General features: G+C 40.2%; 1 protein-coding gene and 1 long non-coding RNA gene across 7 annotated transcripts in view; one reads left to right on the top strand and one right to left on the bottom strand.

The window, feature by feature from the left end:
• Positions 1 to 8,787, bottom strand: part of ZMYM6 (zinc finger MYM-type containing 6) — a 34,738-nt gene extending 25,951 nt beyond the window's left edge. For 2 of the 6 annotated variants that reach the window (XR_011533267.1, XM_070594926.1), the window contains exons 1-3: positions 8,428 to 8,534; positions 7,288 to 7,454; positions 275 to 359 (exon numbers count right to left, since the gene is read on the bottom strand). Coding sequence is in view for 4 of the 6 variants with exons in the window: in XM_070594926.1 (XP_070451027.1) it covers positions 275 to 359; positions 7,288 to 7,380 (178 nt within the window). In the remaining 2 variants the exon portion in view is untranslated. Of the gene's footprint in view, positions 1 to 274; positions 360 to 7,287; positions 7,455 to 8,316; positions 8,535 to 8,592 lie in introns of those variants that run through there. The other 4 variants (XR_011533260.1, XM_008533448.2, XM_008533444.2 and 1 more) reach the window with 3 other exon arrangements.
• Positions 8,788 to 10,310: 1,523 nt separating this feature from the next.
• On the top strand, positions 10,311 to 21,954 carry LOC139079548 (uncharacterized). Its single transcript, XR_011533246.1, has 3 exons — positions 10,311 to 10,418; positions 13,431 to 13,566; positions 21,875 to 21,954. It is a non-coding gene; the product is annotated as an uncharacterized lncRNA (long non-coding RNA).
• Positions 21,955 to 22,923: the final 969 nt, after the last annotated feature.

The following is a 22,923-nucleotide window of genomic DNA, read 5'->3' as shown; positions in this document are numbered from 1 at the left end:
GTGTTTGTGTGTGTGTGTCTATACATAAAATTTAATAACTGAAACAGCAGTTTCATGAAATAGGTTTCCTTACTACATGCATCACATTCTGATATAATCCCACTCTATTCCGCTTTTTTAAAAAATGCTGGCCAAGACCAGCTCCCCAGGTAGAACAGCACTGCTTTATCTAAAGGAGAAAAAGACTTACATGAGGAGGCGCTTTCCCTCAATTCTACTAGTCAGACCATATCAAATATTCATCATAATTAATTTAAACAGTTCTATTTCTCACCAAGAGGACTGTCATTCACTGAAAACACAGCAGTAATTTTCAGTTCACTTTCTTGAGTTTTTGGCATTGGGGCATGTCCATATTCCTTAAAGGAAAAGAAAAGAGAGAGAGAAAGAAATGAATCAGGGTTGGTATCTAAATAAACTAGAAATTCGAGCAAAAAATAATCGTCGTATTCATCTCTTCTACATTCTAATAGTAATCACCCTCACAAATACTGCAAAAGTCTAAATTTACAAATTATTAGATTAGATTTAATCTTTACCAAAAGGATCTTTCAAAGTTGGAAAATCTTTTATAATGGTTATATCTACTTTTCAAATGTAATCTTCATATACTGGATTCACAACTATTTCAATGCTCAGTACTACCCTTTTTTTAGGCTGTGTTTGTAACGGAGCAAGAAATGACATTAAATCTGAATAATTCAGAGTTTAGATCAAATTAGCAATTTTAGCCAACAGATTTACAAGCTGTCATATCCATTAATGGCAGAAAAGACCTGAGTTTTAATGCAATTACATTACTGCTCGTTGCACATAAAATCATCATAGCCTAAATCAAATTTATCCTTAATATATTCCTTAAAATGCTTTAAAATAAAATGTAATCATGAAACAAAATTTTAAAAATACACATGCCTATTTTGAAAAAGACTGTCCTTTATTCTGAGATCACAACCATCCCACATTTTTTGTGTGTGGTGTTAAAACAGTCTTACATATTTCAATAAAAAAAATTTTTAAATATTACTTTTCTGAAGCAATGGTGATAATAATCAGTAGTATTTTTAACCTTCCTCTACTTGGCAAAATAAATGACTGATATGTCAGTTGCCAAAGTTACTTTTGAAATTTTTTTTGACTATTAAATGCCAAAGACTATTAAATGCATGAATTTAGCTCTTTCCGTGACGTGTGTTATGGCACCAAATGAGCTGCTACCTATAAGGTAGGAACTATTCTACCTTCTTTATAGACGAGGCCATGAAGCTTAGAGATGTTCAGCAATTTGTCCAAGGTCACAGAGACACTAAGTGCACAGATGGGAATCAAACCCAAGTCTCTCATATAAGAAAATTACCATAATGAATTCAAACCCCACCCGGCCCCAGTTGGAATTAAGTCCCCCTGTTGTGGTCTCTCCCATCTCCTTTTACTCATGGCACCTGTCATAAGACACCATTTCATATTTATTTGGGTGATAATTTGTTGACTGCTAACACCCCTCTTCCTCCCACACTAGACTGAAGGGATCACGTCCACTATGGACAGGGACCATATCTGTTTTTCCACCTCTGTACCTTCAATGCCCAGCACAGTCAACATAAGACAACAGAGAGGACTATAGGTCCTGACAGCAGACAGAAACAGATGAGATCTTGGCTCAAAGAAGTTACTTAATCATTCTTGATTTCAACCTCCTTATTTATAAAATAAAGATATTATCTAACCAACCCACAGGGCTGTTATGGGGGCTAAATGATTTAATACAAATAAAGTATATGACATGATGCCTTATAGTTAGCTGACAGTTACACACAAAAATGCTAGCTCTTATTATTATTTTCATAATTATGGCATTTAATAAATATTTGTTGAATGAAAGAAACCAAGCCCACTCAATCCAAAGTGGATGTTCTTAAACATTATACTTAAATAAGAATATTTATTTATTGGCACTTGCAAAAAGAGGAAGAAGTTAAAAGAACCTCCTTCAGCTCACCAAAAAGAACGCTTACGGTTCAATAAAAAACTACTTTCCTCATCAACTCAATCTCTCGTATTTCTCTAATATGCCCGTTACACTTCCCTATCCCTTTCACTTCACAAAGTAACTGTTCCAAACTTCATCACTGGTAAGTCCCAACCCCACATATTTCCTGCAGAGCGATGTTTCAATTTCACAGAGAAAAAAGAAGTAACTAAGTTATAACTCCCTCAACATCCTGATTCCCCCTCCACCAGGCCCATGAATTGGTCAGCAAACTCTTCTCCTATCTTACAGGAAAAGGCAACCTTTTTAGCCATTGCTAAAAGAGTGCTTGCTTTGGGGATCTCTTTCCCTCTCCCTTCTTTCAGCATTCCACATCATCTTTGTGTATCTTCAGCCTCTCCACCTCCATATTTGTTTCTTCCCCTCAGCTGATAAGGAACCTATTCCCTGAGGAACTACTGCCCTCTCTTCTCTCTCCTTTTACAACCAGAGAAAAGTACAGTCAGGCACCGCATAACAACATTTCAGTCAACAACGGACCACACATATGACGGTGGTCCCATAAGATGAGTACCATGTAGCCTAGGTGCGTAGTTGGCTATACCATCCAGGTTTGTGTAGGTACGCTCTACGATGTTCGCACAACAATGAAATCGCCTGACGCATTTCTCAGAACGTGTCCCCATCATTAAGCAACGCATGACTGGACTCCATTCTTTCTCTACTTCTTCACTTTGATTCCCTCCTGAACCCAACGTTTTCAGGCTACTGCTTCAACTGAAACTGTTTTAGGATAACTAATCATCTCACAATTGCCTAACCCAAAAACACGTAGGTTTTGTCTTAGATGGCTTCTCAGATACATCTGACACTGGCAAGGATTCCATTCATTGTCTTCTGGTTGTCTTACTAAAATTCGTTACTATGCCTTAGTATCCTTCATTGATCTTCTTATACTCACCCCTAAAGTCAATGGTTCCCAAATTCACTGGCATCAGAAGCCCCTAGTGGTCTTGTTAAGACACAGATTGCTGGGCTTCAGCCCCAGAGCTTCCTATTCAGTAGGTCTGGGGCAGGACCCAAGAATATACATTTCTAACAAGTTTCCAGGTAATGCTGAGGCTAATGGTTGGGGATAGTTTGAAGCCACTTTGAAGATCTAAATTAATCCAGTTCCCAGCTCTCTATGCTGAGCTTTACTCTCCTCTCTCTACTCTTGTTCCCTGAACAATTTCATCCACATTCATAACTTCAATTATCACCTATATAGGGTTACCACATTTAGCAAATAAAAATATAAAACACTCAGTTAAATGTGAATTTCAGGGAAATAACAAATAATTTTTAATATAAGTATGTCCCAAATATTGCATGCAACATACTTATATTAAAAATCATTTTTTATTTGATAGTCAAATTTAACCAGGCATTCTATATTTTATCTGGCAACACTACATCTACAGGCAAATTAACTTTCTAATCTCTAAATACCTCATCCATATGTGGAAATGCCGCCCAGTGCAAATCACCACTTGAATGTCCCATTAGCCCCTTAAACACAACAGATCCAAAACTACACTTATTACTTACCCCCAAATCCTGTTCCTAGCCCCTCACTAAATGACATTATCAAAAACTCAACTTCCTGAGGCCAGAAACTTGTAAGTATTCCTGGCCTCTTCCTTGACCCTCATACCCTTAGAGATATGCTATCTCTAAGTGTGATCAATTCTGCCTAAATATCTTCAATCTATTCTCTCCTCTCACTTTGTTGTTGAAATACTCAACCACTGAACATACCACATTCTCCCACCTCTCCATAACTGGGCACGTGCCGTTTACTCTGCCTGAAAGTCCTAATGGTTCTAACTCAAGCGCTACTCGCCCTGTGAAGCCTTCCTCTCCTCTCCAGACAGACTCACGGGCTCCTTCCCCTACGCTCCCCATGCCCTTACAGAATTTTTTTTATTATAGTAATTACCCAATACTGTGATTCCGCATCTGCAAGACGTGGCACAAAGCAACAGGAAGAATACAAGTTTGAAGCCAGCCAAAACGAAATTCCTCCTCTAGCTCTGATGCTTCCTTTGAGTTTGGTAAGTTACTTATCCCCTCCTTGCCTCGTTCCATCATTTGGAAAATGGGGTAAAGACACTTCCCTCATATGGTTGTAGAGTTTAAATGGGAACGCATAAGACATGCTTAGCATAGATCCCGGTGAGATGCAGTCACTCAACAGATAATTACCTCTGTCATTCCCATACCTCTCCTCCCCCTTACACTATCAATTCCCTCCAGAGCAGAGGCCCCATCTCTCCATCTTTGTAGCTCTTCTGAAAACAAAATAACTAACACAACTTAGCCTGTGGTATCCCAGTTAAGGGTTTGGGCTCTAGAACCAGACTGCCTGAGTTCAAAACCTGGCTCAACCAATTACCAGTTGTGTAACCTTGAACACGTTACTAACTGTGTCTTAGCTTCCTCATGTGTAAAGTGGGAATGGTAACAGTACTTAACTCCCAGGGTTGTGAGCATCAAAGGGATTAATATATGCCAACTGCTTACAGCAATGTTCAACAAGTGCCATGGCTTTATAGTAAGCAGGAATCGAAACTCACTGAATGAATGAATGAGAGCTCAACTCTAACTTTAATAACCAGAACAGATTCTTAGTATATCAGAAAACATTAAACCTTTCTGATTTCTTATTTTTCAATATTCAAATGCAGCATGGAAGTTGGCTCACACTATTTGTTCACTTGGCTTTTCTATCACAGCTCACATTGTCTATCACGACAAAGTATAGCCTATTCACCTTGAACAGCATTAATATGAACCAAAGAGAACTGAGCAGGTCCCCATGCACTTAGATTTACAATGTAAGCTGTTAGTGGGATTTCCATTATCATGATTTTTATGTTCAGAAAGAACACTCAATTAACGGACAGCACAATATCGGTTACATTTATATACCACTGGCAAGACATAACAAAAGAAACATTGGCTCTAGAATCTTAAAAAACTGGTTTTGTATCCCAGCTCCAGCCGTGGGACCCTGGTAAAGTCACTTATTCCTTCGGGCTCTGCTTCCTCACCTGTAAAGACAGGCTCTTTTATTTCAATTACTGAGTGTGTACTTTGTGCCAGTCACTGTGCTAGGAATTGGGGATTCAGCTCAAATAAGACCAGCTTCTCTATGAAAACAAAACTCACTGACTTGCAGATGCCACAATAAAAGTGAAAGCCATACAATAAGACAACAGTTCATTCTATCCCTGAGTGACAGACAGTTAAACCGTATCTTAAAAGAGGAGAAAACTTTTGCCATGCTACCTAGTTTAGGATATCGGAGGCAGAAGAAATGGCATGTGCAAAGGCAAAGAAACAAAACTCAACAGAATATACCTTGGAGTGAAATGCAGACTGTGGGCAGGAGCACAAGTTAGAAAAGGTGGGAAGGAGGAGCGAGGAGACTGAAGAGGGAAAAGGAGGCCTAAACATGGATAGTTTGGATGTCTCGCTAAGAAGTTTGTTTTATCACATGAGGAGACAGAGACTTTAAAGGGAGTAACGTCATCAGATCTCTAAGGAGTACAACGGCATCACCACACAGTGTTTTGACGGGATTGTGACTGAAGGAAAGAAGATGGGTAGGAAATTGTTATGAAAGTCCAAATGAGAAATAATGAAATAGAGAGGAAAAGGAAGAAAGAGTCAAAAAATACTTAAAAGGTAGACTCCACAAGACTTGGGGAACAAATGGTTACTTTTGGTAAAGGAAGAGGAAGAATTTATCATCTGGAGGGAAAATAAGTGTCATGGATGCCACCACCCCCCACCCCACGGACACCACTCTGATCAGAACCCTTCTCAGCACAGCACTCTAGGAAGGCCTGGAGTTGAGTGAGACCAAACCTATTAGGCATCTCCGTCCTGGAATCACACTGCCTTTAAGGTGGTATGTGAAATAAAATATTACCATTATTATTTATTATTTTGTTGTTTATATTATTACTTACATTTTTAATATTACGCTTTGCTTATGCAATAAATCCAATAACTACAGAGTATAAACCAAAAGAACTGTCCAAAAAGAAAAAAATCATTTTTTGCCAAAACAATTAACTAGTCTTTCCACACTGATCTCCACCAATTTCCAATCTGGGTCCCTAAAGGGTAGCCAGATGATCTTCCCAAACATGTTTATCTTACTCTCTCACTTAAAATCCTACAAGGGCTTCCCACTACTCTCAGGATAAAGACTGAAACTCATAACAAGGTTCACAAGGTCCTGCATTCTGGCCTCATACTACCTACAGAGCCTCATCCTAGAAGCAGGATAGCACAGACTCTGAAGTCTGACTACCCAGATTTGAATCCAGTCTTTGCCCCTCACGAGCGGTGATCTGTGTAAACTGCTTGACCTCTTTGTACTTTGGTTTCTTCATCTGTAAAATGGGGATAACAATATGGTTGTGTCAATGGTGCCCGGCACAATCCAAGCACATGTAAGTATTAAGTTAATATTTATAAAGTCACATGTTATTATGATATGCACTACATATTGATACATTAATACCATCTATTCGTATTGCTGTTACGATCATCATTATCATCAGCATCACTGTTTTCATAACTTTTCTGTTCCAGGCCCCATGGTCTTGCAGTTCTTCAAAAGAACTATGCATCTTTCCAACTCGGGGCTTTCCTCTATGCAGGTCCCTCTGTGGAAGCCTCACAGTGCCTTTATTCTTCAACATTCAGCTTACAAATCCTTTCCTCCAAGAAGCCTTCCCTACCAGCCTCTGTCCCCAACCAAAACAAGGTCAGATCCCCCATTTTAGGCTTTTCTTCCAGAGCACTTGTCATAATTTGTAATTATATATATTATTTGATCAATTACTTGTGTAATGTCTATCTCCCCCACTAACCTATAAGCTCTATGAGGGAAGGGACTAAACTTACTTTGCTCACTCCTGGATCCCCTGGCATAGAGTAGATCACAAATACTTACAGAATAAAAGGAAACTACTGTCAGATACAAGAGAATTAAAAAAAAAAGTACCGAATATCGGAAAATGCTAATACATATTATTTTCTTTTTACAAAATAAATATCATATAGTTACTAAGATCTTTTTTCATTTAGAGTAGAAAAACTGATTTACTCATCTAACGGGGAAAAAACCTGTTTGAGTTTTTTTAACTTACAAGCCAGAAACCGCCTAACTAAAACGTGAATTCACCAGACAGAAAAGAAGGAATAAAAAATGTTTAAGAACAAAATAAAATGCTTACTTGAGCATTGTCAGGTTCTTCTTTAATTTTGTCCAGAAGCCCCTGTTGTGGTGCCATTGCTTTCCCACATTCACCATCCAAAGGCTCTTTCATTCTAATTTTTTATGTAAAAAAATTCCCCAGTCTAAAACTAATAGATTTCGTCTTGGTAATGGACAGGTAGACACCTAAAACACAACATAAAGGATTGGTACTCAGGTTTATTCTTTTTTTTTTTTTCTTCATGTTCATCTACATTAAAAGCTTTGTGTTGAGCACAAGGCTTTAGGGTTGAGCATCTGAAAAACAACTCTCCTGGGGCCACGACTAACTCTATTCTCCTTTCTTCCCGCCTTCTGCTCCTTTAGTTGCTATCTTCACATAAGAAAAGCCTTTTTGCAATAGCTCCCACTTCCCTATTATCTTTAAAGATGAGTACTCTGGTCTGCTGTATTTTATAAGGTTACAGAGGGAATTAGACCAGCAGACCAAAACGTGGGAGGAAGTTACCAAGCTCTAAGAGAAAAAGCCTCAGAAATTCTGTTTCGGATTCCATGAGAATTAACACTTGGAGGCCCGCTTCATCTTTTCTTTCTCAAATCGGGGCACATCAAGCTCCCCACCCCCAACTCTAGCTCAGTCTTTACTGGAGACCTCCATAAGGGCCCCATTTCTTGGCCTAACGATAGATCAGAGCTCCAGATGCCATCACAAGTGACCAAGAGGTACACCCTCACTTAAAGTGGACCGCCTGCACCTTTTAGGGTCTCCATGGGGGGCATGCCCAGGAATAAGCCCCGCTGAGCTCTGCCTCACAATTGCCTTCCTGTAAACAAGAAACTCTATTAGCCATTCAGCAAACTTCCCTTCCCCTAAGAGTAAATGTAGCAAACAGGCCGTAGTAAACTTGCAGCAAAAAGGAAGCTCCCCAAAGTTGTCTTTATCCAAAGTCAAGCCAGGCATGGAAAGAGGCCGCGGGTTTAAAAGCCCGTGCGGAAAAGAGAGAACTTCTGAGCATTTGCACTGTTCTAACAATCTATGGGCGCTCACCCCTCCTTCGAGTATCGTACTCGCTCCGAAAGTCTCGTCCCCACCAATAATTCCCACGCCCGTCACAGAGCACAAACGCGGCAACGCTGCATGGGATGGAGAGAACGCAACCTGCAAACGCCTGTCAGCTCGTCCCTGCGGCGAGACCCGCACCTCAGCAGCGGCTCAGCCCGCCCGGCGCCGCCCCCGCCCGGCGCCCGCCTAGTCACGTGGCGCCCGCCGCCCCGCCCCGAGCAGCCCCGCGCAGCCCCTGCCGCAGCCGCCCGCCGCGCTCACCCTCTGCCCGGTCCCGGCGCCGCGGAGCACCAGGCAGGGCAGCGGCAACAGGACCCAAGGCCCCGCGCCGGGAGCAGGATTTTCGTTTCCTACTGGAATTCCGCCTAATCTATCCCAACGCAACACCCGGCCCACTGCGCGTGCGCAGCCCTGGTCTCCGCCCTCCTTTCCCATCATGCTCCGGACCTGAGCGGAGTGGATTTTCCCAGCATGCATCTCTCCTCAGTTATGGTTGATTTCTTTTTTAAAAAAATTGAGATCACATTAGTTTATAACATTGTATAAATTTCAAGTGTACATCATTGTATTTTGACTTCTGTATAGACTACATCGTGTTCACCACCAAAAATCCACTTTCCATCCCTCTTACAAATGTCCCCCTTTACCCCTTTCGCCCTCCCCCACCCCCCCTTCCCCTCTGGTAACCACATGGTCGGTTTCTTAAAGAGACAGAGACCCAATTGTAAAAAGGTAAAGGAAGGGGTTTGGGGGAGGATGTTAAGGACATTAGATGGTGCTGTAAATGCTTGCACCATTCTTTAATCCCCATTTCCACAAAGGTGGCCTGCTAAAAGAAAATAATGATAAATGATACCTGACATTTGTTAAGCCAAGTGCTTGCTGAGCATTTGACATACGTCATTCCACTTAGTCCTCATCACAACCCCCAGAGATACAAATTTTTATCTCAGAGATATAAATGAAAAGATTAATTAACTTGTCCAAAGTCAGGATTTGGTGTTTTTTCATTCAACATTGTTTTGGAGCTACATCCATGATTTGTGGGGCTATTCATTCATTTTGACTGCTGTGTAGTATTCCATTTTATGAATACGCTACAATTTAACCATCTACCATCTACTAGTGATAGACTTATTGAGTTGTTTCTCATTTTAGGCTTTTAAGAGTAATGCAGCTGTGAACATTCCTGTCTTTTGTGGCACATATGTACATATACTAGATTTATACCTACCATTGAAATTGCTTGTCATGTATTTGTAAAACTTAGCTGGATAATGTCAAACAGTTTTAGAAAGTAGTGATTTCAGTTTGCACTCCCACCAGCCATGTATGAGAGTTCCAGTTGCCCCATATCATTGCCAATAACTACTACTGTACATCTTTTTAATTTTAACCATTCTAGGGAGTATAAGGGTATTTCATGTTTTTAATTTGGATTTCCTAGATTACTAATGAGGTTGAGTCCATTTTCATGTTTTTGGGTATCTGGATATCCTCTTTTATGAAGTACCTGTTCAAGTCTCTTACCCATTTTTGTATTGGATTTGTCTGCCATTTTCTCCTGGATTTATATTCTGGGTAGGAATCCTTTGTTGAATATGTGTATTGCAAATATCTTTTCCTACTCAGTGGCCAGCCTTTCCATTTTATTATTGATGTTTTTTGATGAACATGGAAGACCTTTATGCTTAGTGTTTCTTGTGTCTTGTTAAGACATATGTTCCTGGGGGCCGGCCCGGTGGCACAGCAGTTAAGTTTGCACCTTCCACTTCTGCAGCCCGGGGTTCACTGGTTCAGATCCTGGGTGTGGACATATGCACCACTTGTCAAGCCATGCTGTGGTAGGCATCCCACATATAAAGTAGAAGAAGATGGGCACTGATGTTAGCTCAGGGCCAGTCTTCCTCAGCAAAAAGAGGAGGATTGGCAGCAGATGTTAGTTCAGGGCTAATCTTCCTCAAAAAAAAAAAAGAAAAGAAATATATTCCTGCCAAAAGTCCTTATTAATTTCTGGAACTTATTACTTTGTCTTTCTCATTTAGATCTACAGTCCACTTGAAGTTGGGTTTTGTGTAGGGTGTGAGGTAAGTCAGGTTTAATTTTTTCCATGTGAATGTCAAACTGATTAAGCACTATTTTTTAAAAGCCTATCCTTTCCCCCACTGCTCTGTATTGTCACCTTTGCATAGGCAAGTTGTCTGTAAATGTATGGGTTTGTTTCAGGACTACCTAATCTATTCCTTTTGTCTCTCTTTGTGGAAATATAACATTGTATTAATTTCTGTAACAGTTTTATAAAAAATCTTGATATCCTCCTTCCCAGTATGTTCTTTAAGGTTGTCTTGGCTTTTCTTCATCCTTTGCATATTCAAATAAATTTTCAAATCAGCTTGCCAAATGTGATAAAATTTTCCTTATAAATTTTGGAATCAGCTAGGATTTTATTTAGTATTGCACTAAAGCTGTAGACCTGTTTTGGAGCACTGGCATTTGTTATTGGTTGTGTTGAATTTTGTCTCCCAAAAAGATATGTTGAAGTGCTAACCCTTTGAATGTGACCTTATTTGGGAATACAATTGTTGCAGATGTAATTAGTTAAGATGAGGTCATATTGGAATATGGTTGGCCCTTAATACAGTACGACTGGTGTCATGTTATAAGAAGAGGAGACATAGAGACAGACACAAGAGGGAGAGCACCAGGGGACAATTGAGGCAGAGATTGAAGTGCTGCACCTGCAAGCCGAGGAAAACCAGGGATTGGCGATAAACACCAGAAGCTAAAAGAGGCAGGGAAGGATTCTCTCATACGGGTTTCAGAGAGAGCATGGCTCTGCTGGTACCTTGTTGGGACTTCTAGCCTCCAGAACTGTGAGACCATAAATTTCTGTTTGTAGGACTTTATTACAGCAGGCCTAGAAACCTAAGATAGCATTATATAGGGTTGAATCTTCCAATCCATGAAAATGGTATATTTCTCCATTTATTTAAGTGTCTGTAATTCCTATTAATAATGTTTTATAGTTTTTAAGTGTAGAGATCTCACATCTTTTTTAGATTTATTCTAGATATTTGATATTTTATGGTATTTTAAATGTTAAAATTTCATTTTCTAATTGTTTATTTCTAGTATAAATATAGAATTACAATTAACTTTTGTATGTTGGTGTTGAAGCCAGCACCATTGCTAAATTCGTTTATTAATTCTAATAGTTTATCCATATTTTTTTAATTTTCTAATTTTCCAACTATATAGAGAATAGTGACAAATTTATCTCTTCCTTTCCAAGCATATAACTTTTATTTCATTTTCTTGCCTGATTGCACTGGATAAAATTTCTAGTAATGTGTTAAATAGATGGTGATATTGAGCATCTGTATCTTCTTTATGCTATGTTGCTTTCAACATAAAATTGTTAAATCTTATATTTGCTTTAAAATTTTTGCAGTTACCTGTGAGGGATTAAATATGGTAAATTCTTTGCAACTCCTCCCATCAAAGAGGAAGTCTTTTTCTCTACCCCTTGTTTCTGGGTTGGCCTTGTGAATTATTTTGACCGATAGAATGTGACACAAGTGATATCATGTGAATTCCCAAGTGTAGGCCTCAATTGCCCTTGCAGCTTCTGCTTTCACTTTCTTGGAACATTCCACCACTGTGTCAAGGTTGGGTGGGTTAAACTGTTAAGTGATGAAAAATCACATGCAGAGAGTGACCCCTTGGCCAGCACCAAGGCCCCAAGGCCCCATACATATGAGTGGAACCATCTTAGATCCTTCAGGTCGCTGAATGACTGCGGCCTCAGGAGTGAGCCCAGGCAAGATAAGCAGAAGAATTGCCCAGCTAAGCCCAAACTGTAGAATCATGAATAAACAAATGGTGCTTGTTTTAAGCCAGTAAATTTTGAGGTGCTTTGTTATTTAGCAATAGGTAACTGTTGCTGAATTGATATCTAGAAGTGGAGTGCTGCCATAACTAAAACCTAAAACACGTGACATTGATTTTGGGACCAGGAAGCAGGCAGATTCTGGAAAGACAGCAAGGAGACTGTTAGTGGGGGCTGGAGGAGCAGTGAGGAAATTATTATTGGAGGCTGGAGAAAGACTAACCAGTGTTATGCAGCACTGCCACCCATAACTTAGAAGATAGAAAACGTATTTTATGAACTTGTGGATCTGGATTGGGAAATTTCCAGGAAGAATATTAAAAGTTCCTATTAATTTATTTTAACCACGTATGATAAAGTATTGCAAAAGAGAAGTAAGCTAAAGAAGGAACTGTTTTGTTTTCAAGCAGAAATTAGACAAAATATAAAGGGTCCAGGACAGTCCCTCTAGCTAGAAAAATATCGTCAAAATAAGAAATGGCCTCAGAAGAAACATCAAATCTAGGACATTGCAGGCAAAATATGGCCTTGAGGTCAAGATCAACTCAAGAGTGCAGCCATAAGACCTCATAAGGAGTTAAGCAGTGCCTCATAGACCCTCTCTTCTAGATGAGAGGGCTTCTAAGAAATACAAGGGTATCGTCCCATAGCAATCTGACACACCCAAAGTAAAGAGAGTTCTGTCTCAGAGAGAAGTATGGATGTGGTTGGGGGGGCATGGAGTGAACCCAGTAACATTCATAAAATATCCACAAAGTTTTTAAGGGAAGTGTTTTGTCAAAGCCAAAACCTTAGACTATAAGGAGCAATGACAGTTTGAAATGAAGAAGATCTCTGGGCCCCAAGTTTCTACGAGCAGAAAGAAGCAGAAAAAGCTGCTCAGCTGCAAATAGCAACCATTTCTTATGGAAAAGAAAGCTTCCTCAGGGAGCAAAGCCACAATCTCAGAGGACAGACGCAAAAGCCTCTGAAAAAGTGGATTGTGAAACCATTCCTAGAGAAGAAAACAAAGAACATCTCCTGTTCTTAGAGTAGGAGAAGCTGACAGCAGATGCCCAGGTAGTGAATTACTGGGGATCAATGACTGGTATGTGCTTTCTGTTCTTCCTCTTTTTGAACAGAAGTGTCCACTGGAGCCATTATGTCTCTGTATCATCAGGTGTATTGGGTTGGGGTTGGCGGGCAAGGGGAACATAACCTGTCTTTTTAGTTCACAGGTCTCTGGATTGAAAACCTTGCACCTGAGCAGGTGAATCCAGTAAACTATACCAGAGGAGTTTCTTCTTCATGGGCCTGGTTTAGATGGGAGATCCTGGACTTGATCTAATGCCATCATGGTTGAGGAGGTGAGTGTATTTTGACTGGAAAGGGATGTGAATTGTTATGGCCAGAAGGCTAACTATGACAGATTGTTCCCAAAAGATGGCCACCAACAATTTCTCCCTTCTCTGTATGTGCATCATGCTTCTCCCATCAAGAGGTAGAGTCAGTTTCCTCTCCACTTGAATCTGGGCTGGCCTATGACTCGCTTTGACCAATAAATTGCAGGGCAGTGACACTGTGATAGTTATAGGCTTTAAGGGAACTGGCAACTTCTGTCTTTGCTTTCTTGGAGCCACCATGTAAATAAGTCCGGCCACCCTGCTAGAGGGACCACATGAAGACAGAGAAGTCCCTGAGCTTCCCTGCCAAGGTTCCAGGGATGTGGGCTAAGCCATCTTGGACTTTCCAGCCAACTTCCTAGCTGAGGGCATCCAAAGAAATGACCCCAGTCAAACCAAGTGGGGCAGAACTCCTCAGCTTAGCCCAGCCAATCACAGAATCATGAGAAACAACAAATTGTTATTTTAAGCCACTATGTTTTGGGGTGGTTTGTTACATAACAATAGATCACTGACACCCTAAAATAGTTTACATTTTTTAGTTTGGTGTTAGGAATTCCCTTTCAGTATGCGTGTGCTGTTTCGCGAGTCCTTACTTTATACTTTTATTTCAAATTCCCAGTTGTAATGTTGTGATCTATTTAGAGTACAGATTTATCGTTTATCAGTCTTTCTTTCCCCCACCTTGAAGACTAGTTAGAGTACTCTTTATTTTCTTCAGATAAAGTTATGGATGATATATTTTTTGAATCCCCGTGAATTAAAGATTAAATTTTTATAATAAAGGAACCCCAAAATGCAATAGCTCAAATAAACTGAAGTTTTTCTTTCTCTTATGTCACAGTTCAGGGCATACGTTCCAGGTCATTAGCAGGTGTGCTTCCACACAATCATTTATGGACCCAGGCGTCTCCCATCTGGTTTCTCCTTCATTGAAACTGGGTCGCAGGACATCTTCCTGAGAGTGTGGAGGAGGAACACACAGATCTTACATTGCTGGGCTCAGAAAAGGCACATAACACTCTGAGCACATTCTATTGGAGACAACTTTGTTTGGGGTGAGGGTAGTAGGGCAGAATAGCGTCATGTTCCAGGCTATAGTTATAATCCCACAGAAAAGGGGAAGGCTGAATTTTACAGGAATGTTAGCAATCTCCACCACATCTTGTACAGTATTTCCAGAAATGTCATCAATTGGCCCTGATGAATGATGTCTTGGCTAGGTATAACATTCTTGCATTTTAATTTCTGTCATAGTATAAGTCCAAAGCTAGTCTAATCTTTTTCCTTTGTAAGTAAATGTTCTTTTTCTTTCCTGGAACTGTATAAGCCTCACCCACAAACACTGTGGTCATGACCTGAGGCTGTGGGACCAAGACTGGTTCATGGCTTACTCCAGAAACTTCTGGTTCCCAGAGATGATGAAGATGCTCTCACTCTCTCCCTCTCCCTCAGAGGGCTGGCCCAGGTCCCCAGCTCTGCACACACCTGCAAGCACCAGCCTTGCAGCCTTTCTGACTCTGCCTACTCTTGCCTGGATCCTCACTTTCATCTCCAGCTCTGCCCCAACTTGCTCCACAGGCCTGAGAAGTGAGGTCTCTTTCATTCCTTTCCCTTGACTTTAGGCTTCTCTGCCCTTGGCATCTCCTTCTTCTCTGGTCCCAGGAGGGGGAAGGTTATTTTCCCTATGGGTCCCAGAGACCGTTTGTGGCATTAAGTTGTCCTTCTCTGACTCAGAAATCACCAGATTGTTATCTGACCTCTAGGAACAGAACCTTTTTTGTAACTGTTGGCCAGAAAGGATCGCACGGGTTCCCTCTGGGACTTCCTCTTCTCCTGGGATTCTCTGGACCTTTTCCTGCCTTCTGTGTTGAGCGTATCCTACATGTGGCTCTCACAGAATGAGTTTCTTCTTTAAAAATGAATTGGGAGGCCAGCCCCGTGGCCGAGTGGTTAAAAGATTCATATGCTCTGCTTCAGCAGTCTAGGTTTGCAGGTTCAGACCTCGGGTGTGGACGTGCTCCACTCATCAGCCATGCTGTGGAGGCATCCCACGTGCAGAATAGAGGAAGACTGGCACAGATGTTAGCTCAGGGCTAATCTTCCTCAGGCAAAAAAATATATATATATAATGGCTTTATTGAGATATAGTTCACATACCATACAATTTACCCATTTAAAGCATACAATTCAATGGATTTTGTGTATTCACAGAGTTGTGCAACCATTACCAGAATCAATATTAGAACATTTTCATCACCCCAAAAAGAAACCCTGTATCTATTAGACATCACTCCCCATTTCTCCCCAACTCCTAGGCAACTACCAATCTACTTTCTATCTTTGTAGATCTGCCTATTCAGAACATTTTGTATAAATGGGATCATACAATATGTGGTCCTTTGTCACTGGCTTCTTTCACTTAGCATAATGTTTCCAAGGTTCAGCCACATTATAGAATGTATCAGTACTTCATTTTTTTTGTTGCCAAATAATATGGATGGGTTACTATATTTTATTTATCCATTGTATGGATATACCACATTTTACTTATCTATTCATCTGTTGATGCACTTTTGGGTTGTGTTCATTTTTGGGCTCTTATGAGTTCCTACTGTACCAGGCACCATACCAGGTGATGAATGCTTCACACAAATTAATTCATAAATACCACAACTCTCAACTTCAGCATGGTCCTAAGGAAGGATATAAACTAAACAACTAACAACACTTATCTGTGATAGGTACAATATTAGGGGAATTTGTTTCAATGTTTTGCACATTGTCAGAAATAAAATAAATTTTTCTTTTTTTTTTAAGGATTGGCAGCTGGGCTAACAACTGATGCCAATCTTTTTTTTTTTTCTTTTTTCTTTTCTGCTTTATCTCCCCAAACCCCCCCGTACACAGTTGTATATCTTAGTTGCAGGTCCTTCTAGTTGTGGGATGTGGGATGCCGCCTCAACGTGGCCTGACGAGCCGTGCCATGTTCGCGCCCAGGATCCGAACCCTGGACTGCCGCAGCGGAGCGCACGAACTTAACCACTCGGCCACGGAGCCAGCCCCAAAATAAAATATTTCTAGAAGCCAAAATGACAAACGCCCAGTATATCTGTAATCTGCATGGATTAAACAAGAAAGTCCCTAAGGGCTTTTCTAGTTTTAATAGTTTATGCTTCAGATGCAAGCACTAAATATATAGATATATATATATATCTTATTTCCTGGTTTTTATGCAAAGAGTTAGTCATTAACATTATAGTACTGACTTCTGTCCACCCTCTCACTCTTCCTCAGTTGAAGTAGTGACTTCTCTAAGTAGAAAGTTTGGAAAAAGATACTGTGTGCAGTCTAGCCTCTTCCTGTTTTCTTTCTACATAGAAGCAAGTTGTCAACAGTGAACACTAGTTTTCCTTGACTGTTCTCTGCAGAGCAGTCTCACAGAGGCAGGCCTGCCACGTGGGGAGGCTATATCCTCCAACCTAGCCATTTCCAGTAATGAAGGTGTTATATACCTTTATTTGCCATTTCCTGAGTCTTATTTCTCAATTGGTTTAGAAATTAGTGGGGAAGAGGAGTGCTAATTATTGGAGCTCTTTTGAATCCCCAATAGTATAGTGGAAGGGACACTGAATCAGGAGATACAAGGTCAGGTTTATAATCCTAGATCTGCCAATTATGAATTGTGCCCTAGGGCAAATCACTTACCATTTAAGGCCTCATTTTCTTATCTGATGAAGGAGTCTAGATTCTTGATTATAAGCAACAGAAACCAAGTTTGGTTATTTTAAGCCAGAAAAGGGAAAATATGTGGTAAGGATATTGGTGGCTTGCAGAATGATGAGAAGCTAAAAGAAAAGGATTAGACAATGGACAAAACCAGGAACCTCCCAAGATCTGTCAGCAAGAATAGCTTGATTTGTGTCACTGCTATTGTTAAAATAAAACTCATACCAAACATTCTGCGTTTTAATCAGATGAGATAAATACTAAAACAACCTCCAAATTACAGAGCTTCTCCACAATGAAGGTTTATTTCTGCCTCACACAACAGTCCAACATGCGTGCTCCTGGTCTAGTGGCTTTCCTGGGCAGCTCTCCTCCAGACAGTTTCTCGGGGACCCAGACTCCTTCCATCTTGTGGCTCTGTCCTCCTCCATTGTCCATGGAGTCCTCTCCATTCAGCCAATGGTTGGGAAAAGAGAGAGCAAAGATCACACGTAGGAGAGTTGTACAGGTCAGGCCTAGATATTGGGCATCACTTCTATCTACATTCCATTGTCCAGAACTCAAGTCACATGGCTGCACTTAACTGCAAGGAAAACGTAGTCCATCTCTGTACCCAGGAAGATAAGAAAATGGGATTTGGTGAACATTTGACAGTCTCTGTCACAATGCCACTTGAATAAGATTCAAAGTTCTGAGAATGATCATCTCATTGACCAAGGTTAGGTCACATGCTAACCTACTAGCCATCTCGGGAAGGAAATACAGAAACAATCTATCCCTCTTTACTTCCACGGTGAGAGGAGGCAGTAAGAGGCAGACAGAGGAACTGCCTTCACTTACAATGGAGAATTTCCCTGAAAGGGAGATCAGGGCACTTAGAAACAGAGGAGAGTTGGATGCTAGGTAGCCAAAAATGACAAATGTCCAGTATATCTGTAATCTGCATGGATTAAACAAGAAAGTCTCCAAGGGCTTTTCCAGCTTTAATAGTTTATGATTCAGATGCAAGAACTAAAAAATATATAGATGTCTAGAGATTTCTACTGAGGGCAATAGCCCTCCCTGAGTTCTCTCTAGGTCTGGGGAAAGCAAGAGAGGAGGAGGAAGAATGAGACCTCAAGAAGCAAAAAAGAGCAGTAATCAAAACTTAAAATATAAGTGAGATGTCTCCTCACTTTATTGTAGATATCAAGAAGTCCACATTACCAGGGAAAAAGGCAGAGACATAATGATGTCAACAAATAAGAGGCATAAACTGGAAGAGAAGCAAAAAGTTTATTGGGGGGTCTCAAGAATTCCAATTCGGGAGACACAGATTCAAGTAGAAACTCAAATGTGCTCTGATTACAGGAGAGGGGCTCAGGGTTTTTATAGGAAAAAGAGAGGAAGATGAGGTAAGCTGTATTAAGGAAGAGTTCATTGGTGCTGGATGAAGTAAGGCTAGGTTTCTACTTCGTAGATTGGCTTGAGACTCAGTCGTCAGGCAAAAGGCTAGACTTGTACTTCATTGATTGGCTAGCTATTCAGTCATCAGCAAAGTCCAGTTTTATCAGTCTTCACAAGTAGAATATTCTTGTCCTTACTGACATCTTGGAATGTTAGTGGTTTGGTCCAGCTTGGAAGCTAAAGAAAACAAGACATACAAAAGCAATTCCTCTGAAATGGCTCCTCTGGCTCTATTTTAATATAGCTCCACTCATGTCATCTTTCACATTTTCCCCTTTTTATCAAGATCTTTCTCCAAAAGCATTGCTGATCAAACACTAGAAAGCTTTGCTGATCAGCCATCAATGCATTGTTGGTCCCTTGTCACCAGGAAGTCTTATTCCTGGTATGTCATGTCACACATAGGAGGGAAAGGAGTTTCCTGAGGAGCCTTTAGGCTATATTTGAGCAACAAGAGCTCCAGAGCAGAGGAAGTTTCTACTAGCCAGTTATTTTAAGGATAAATATCTTCTGCAGATCATTTAAGTTTCTCACGTGAAGTTTCATAAGCCTTAGTCATCATTTCAAAGTGCTAAGTAACCATTACCCGAGTGGTGGGTTTCTTTTCTTTTCTTTTCTTTTGGTGAGGAAGATTGGCCCTGAGCTAACATCTGTGCCAGCATTCCCCTATTTTGTATGTGGGATGCTGCTACAGCATGGCTTGACAAGTGGTTTAAGTCTACACTCAGGATCTGAATCCGTGAACCCTGGGCTGCTGAAGCAGAGCGTGCAAACTTAACCAGTAAACCACCAGGCCAGCCCCCAAGTGGTGTTTTTATAACATTGAGCTATGTGGAAGAGACAAAGTTTTACAACAAGGAGAATTCCTATAATAACAAACAAAATGTTAAGTCCAAATTAGAGAATCGACCTGAACAAGGAGGCAATGCCTGAGGGCAGACAGCTAAAGAGATCAAAGAATGACAGGATGTCAGTGGGCACAGCATCCAACCATTTAGCTTGTGCCCGAATTCTGTCTAGTTCTGTCTCTACCTTGCCAGAGGTGTTTACTCAAGTAAGACAAAAGGCATTTACAATAGTTACAAATGTCACCACTTAAATCTCTGGATTTTTGATTGGTTAGGCAAGAAGTTCTAGACACTTAGCACAATGAACTAGGGGAGAGAGCGTGGAGAGATTGGTAATTAAATGTACTAAAAGATTCTCTAGATTCATTTACAGAATGGGGCTTCTGATGACAAATCCAATAGTCAGAAAGATTTCCCCCTTCTGTAATAGACTGAGATATGCAGATAAGAGTATTGTCTTTCCAAGAAAGACGGGGAGAACATAAGATAAGAAGCAACAGCAAGTGAAAGGTATACAGACCCGGTCCAGCCATCTGGGGATGTCTGCCTCAGATGTCAGTTGCTTCTCTTCCTAGTCAACTTGATTAGGAGGTCTCCCGTGTTTGTACAGCACTGGATGTCGGGTGGAGCCTCCATTAGCTGAGACATGTATCTCCGAAGTTCATTGCCTTTTAGTTCTGAGGCAGTGTCAGTGGTCAGGAGCACTTGTTAAGGTCCTTTCCAGTGGGGCTTGAGGGCTGTCTCCCTCTAACGATGCTTTCAGAATACCCAGTCACCAGGCTCTAGACTGTGACCAACAGGATCCTTTAAATTGGAATCCAGGAAAACTTCTTTAACTTGTTGGCAATAGGCTTGAGTATAAGACATTAAAAACTCACAGTAACTGGGGGTCCTAACATAAGACAACAAGGGATCAGCAGAAGGTTGTGTACCAATATATACTGATCTGCCAGTGACCATCCCATGTGGAGTTACTTCATGTTTTCCAAAGAGGGTACTGCAAATAGTTGGCAAGACCAAAAGCAATACCTTAGGTCAGGGGAGTCCAGACTGTCAGTATATAACAAACCTCAAAGATGGTTAAGAGGACTAGAATCCAATATCTACAAAGGTGCAAACATAACTTTTCTCTCTACGATTACCCTTATTTTTTTCACAATAAAACTAATTTGTTTACATCAAAAATTGGGCGGTGAGGTAGTGGTTGGGTTCGTACGCTCCACTTCGGTGGCCTGGGGTTCGCAGGTTCTAATCCCAGGCGTGGACCTAGCATGACTCATCACCATCCCACGTAAAATAGAGGAAGATGGACACAGATCTTAGTTCAGTGACAATCTTCCTCAAGCAAAAAGAGGAGGATTGGCAACGGATGTTAGCTCAGGAGCAATCTTTCTCTCACACACACACACACACAAAAACTTGGCCTGATTATTTATGTAAGAGAATTACGTGAATATATATCAGTGAGAGTTTCTGAATTCTAGAGGGATCAGGTAGGGAGGAAAAGTAAATGTTTCGTCTTTGTTCACAAAAGTATATCATACCAAATTGTTGATCGCTTAAGAGAAAAGATTTCTTTAAATCTGGAAAAACAAAACGTTAGAGCATCTTCCTCAGTTCATGTAGTCTTATGTAATTTAATATTTCTTTGGCTTGAATCCAGTTTTCCATTAGTTTTCTCTATGTTGCCTAATGATTGAGGATGCTAGAAACAGTGATAATTCCAAGAAATCTGAAAGGTTTTCATTAAGGTTCAAATGATTTGCCCAGTGATGTGGGTGCCTTGATCGCTGTAGACTTGGAAGGTATGTCTCAAGTGGAAAACACATTTTCTAAATACATTTCTTTGCAATTGTGAGGACATCAGCTTTGTGGAAAAGGATGACTTTAACCCATCAGGAAAACATACGTACTATGACAAGAACATAATGATAACCTATACTAAGTGGCAGTTGGATGAAATTGAGCTGCAGGTGGTCAAAGGACCCAGAGGGAGGAGTTCTAAGGCCTGCAGGGACAAAAATGGGTTTGAAGGAATGTAAAAACAAAAAATGGGGTTTGCCAGGGAGCCAGGAAGAACCAAGCAGCCGTCTTGGGTTTCCCACAGCCCTGACTGTTTGTTTAATTTACGGTCATTGTTTACCCATCTTAATTTCTCTGATTCAGGAGCAGACTGCTGTCATGTTACAAAGTCATCAGTTTGGCAAAAGTCTGGCAATGAAGAATCAATTTTTTTTCTTTTTTTGCAGAAGCAGAATGGACTTCATCCACATGTGTCATAACCTTTATAGATTTTGTTGTTGCTGCCTTCGCATGAAAGTCAGCTAAGGTACTTTCCTGATATTTAATATGAACCTCAATTTTGATGACAGGCGTTTTATACCAGGAGATATTAGGTTTCCAGGAATTTCACATAATTTCTAGACCTCTTATAACATATACTTATAAAGGCATAACATAAAGCTTAATGTTATTTCTTATTTAACGATGTTTCCCATGTAATTTAACATATCAGATAAGCCTAGTTTGACATCCCTCTTTTTATGAGGAGAAAGAACAAATCTTTTGAGATGTTTCAGGGATCCTCTGAAAAACCCCAAAGTTAGCTAAAGGTCAAAAAAGACTTCATTTAGAATCTGATTGAGGAAGCTTGTCAAAAATATCAAAGAAATTTTTTAAACAATTGCCTAAATAGGATCACAGATCGTTATAAAACTTAATGTTTAATCATCTATTTAACCAAAGTGACAAAAAGATTTCAAAGACAAATATAGAAAGTTACATAGCTGCAAAACCTTAGTTCTTTTAATAGAAAAGACTCAGCTTTTCTAACAAAGACCTGAGAAAGATAAAACACCGAATCTTTGTTTCCTAGGCAGATTACATTAAAGGTAAAGAAACTTTGTTCATGATTTGTTATTAAGGGCAAACCAATAGTCTGAGAAGACTTTGTCCTTTGAGAGAAAAACCAAATTCTAATTTGATATTAAAATTCATTTACTTAATTAAATTCATTCCACTCCTAGCCAGCTTGACTATGCATAAAACACTTTTCTCAGGGTTCCTCTTCCCAAAACCCTCTATAACTTTCTTTTTACATTCAGAATTTATCCTTTCTTCTTTCCCTTAACCAGTTTACTTTAGGACAAACTTACTTTCTTAACAAAACAATATCTCCATTCCTTATACCTTCTTTCACTGAAAATATATTTTCTAATACCATAAATTTTTTTAAATGTGGCACAAGACATGTTTGCTAAAAGATCCAAACATCTTTTAGTTTTTCTATAATAAGAAG

The sequence above is a fragment of the Equus przewalskii genome, chromosome 2, assembly GCF_037783145.1.
Source record: "Equus przewalskii isolate Varuska chromosome 2, EquPr2, whole genome shotgun sequence".
Taxonomy (NCBI): Eukaryota; Metazoa; Chordata; class Mammalia; order Perissodactyla; family Equidae; genus Equus; species Equus przewalskii.
Note: the sequence above shows the minus strand (reverse complement) of the source record. Positions and strands in the feature narration are given on the sequence as shown.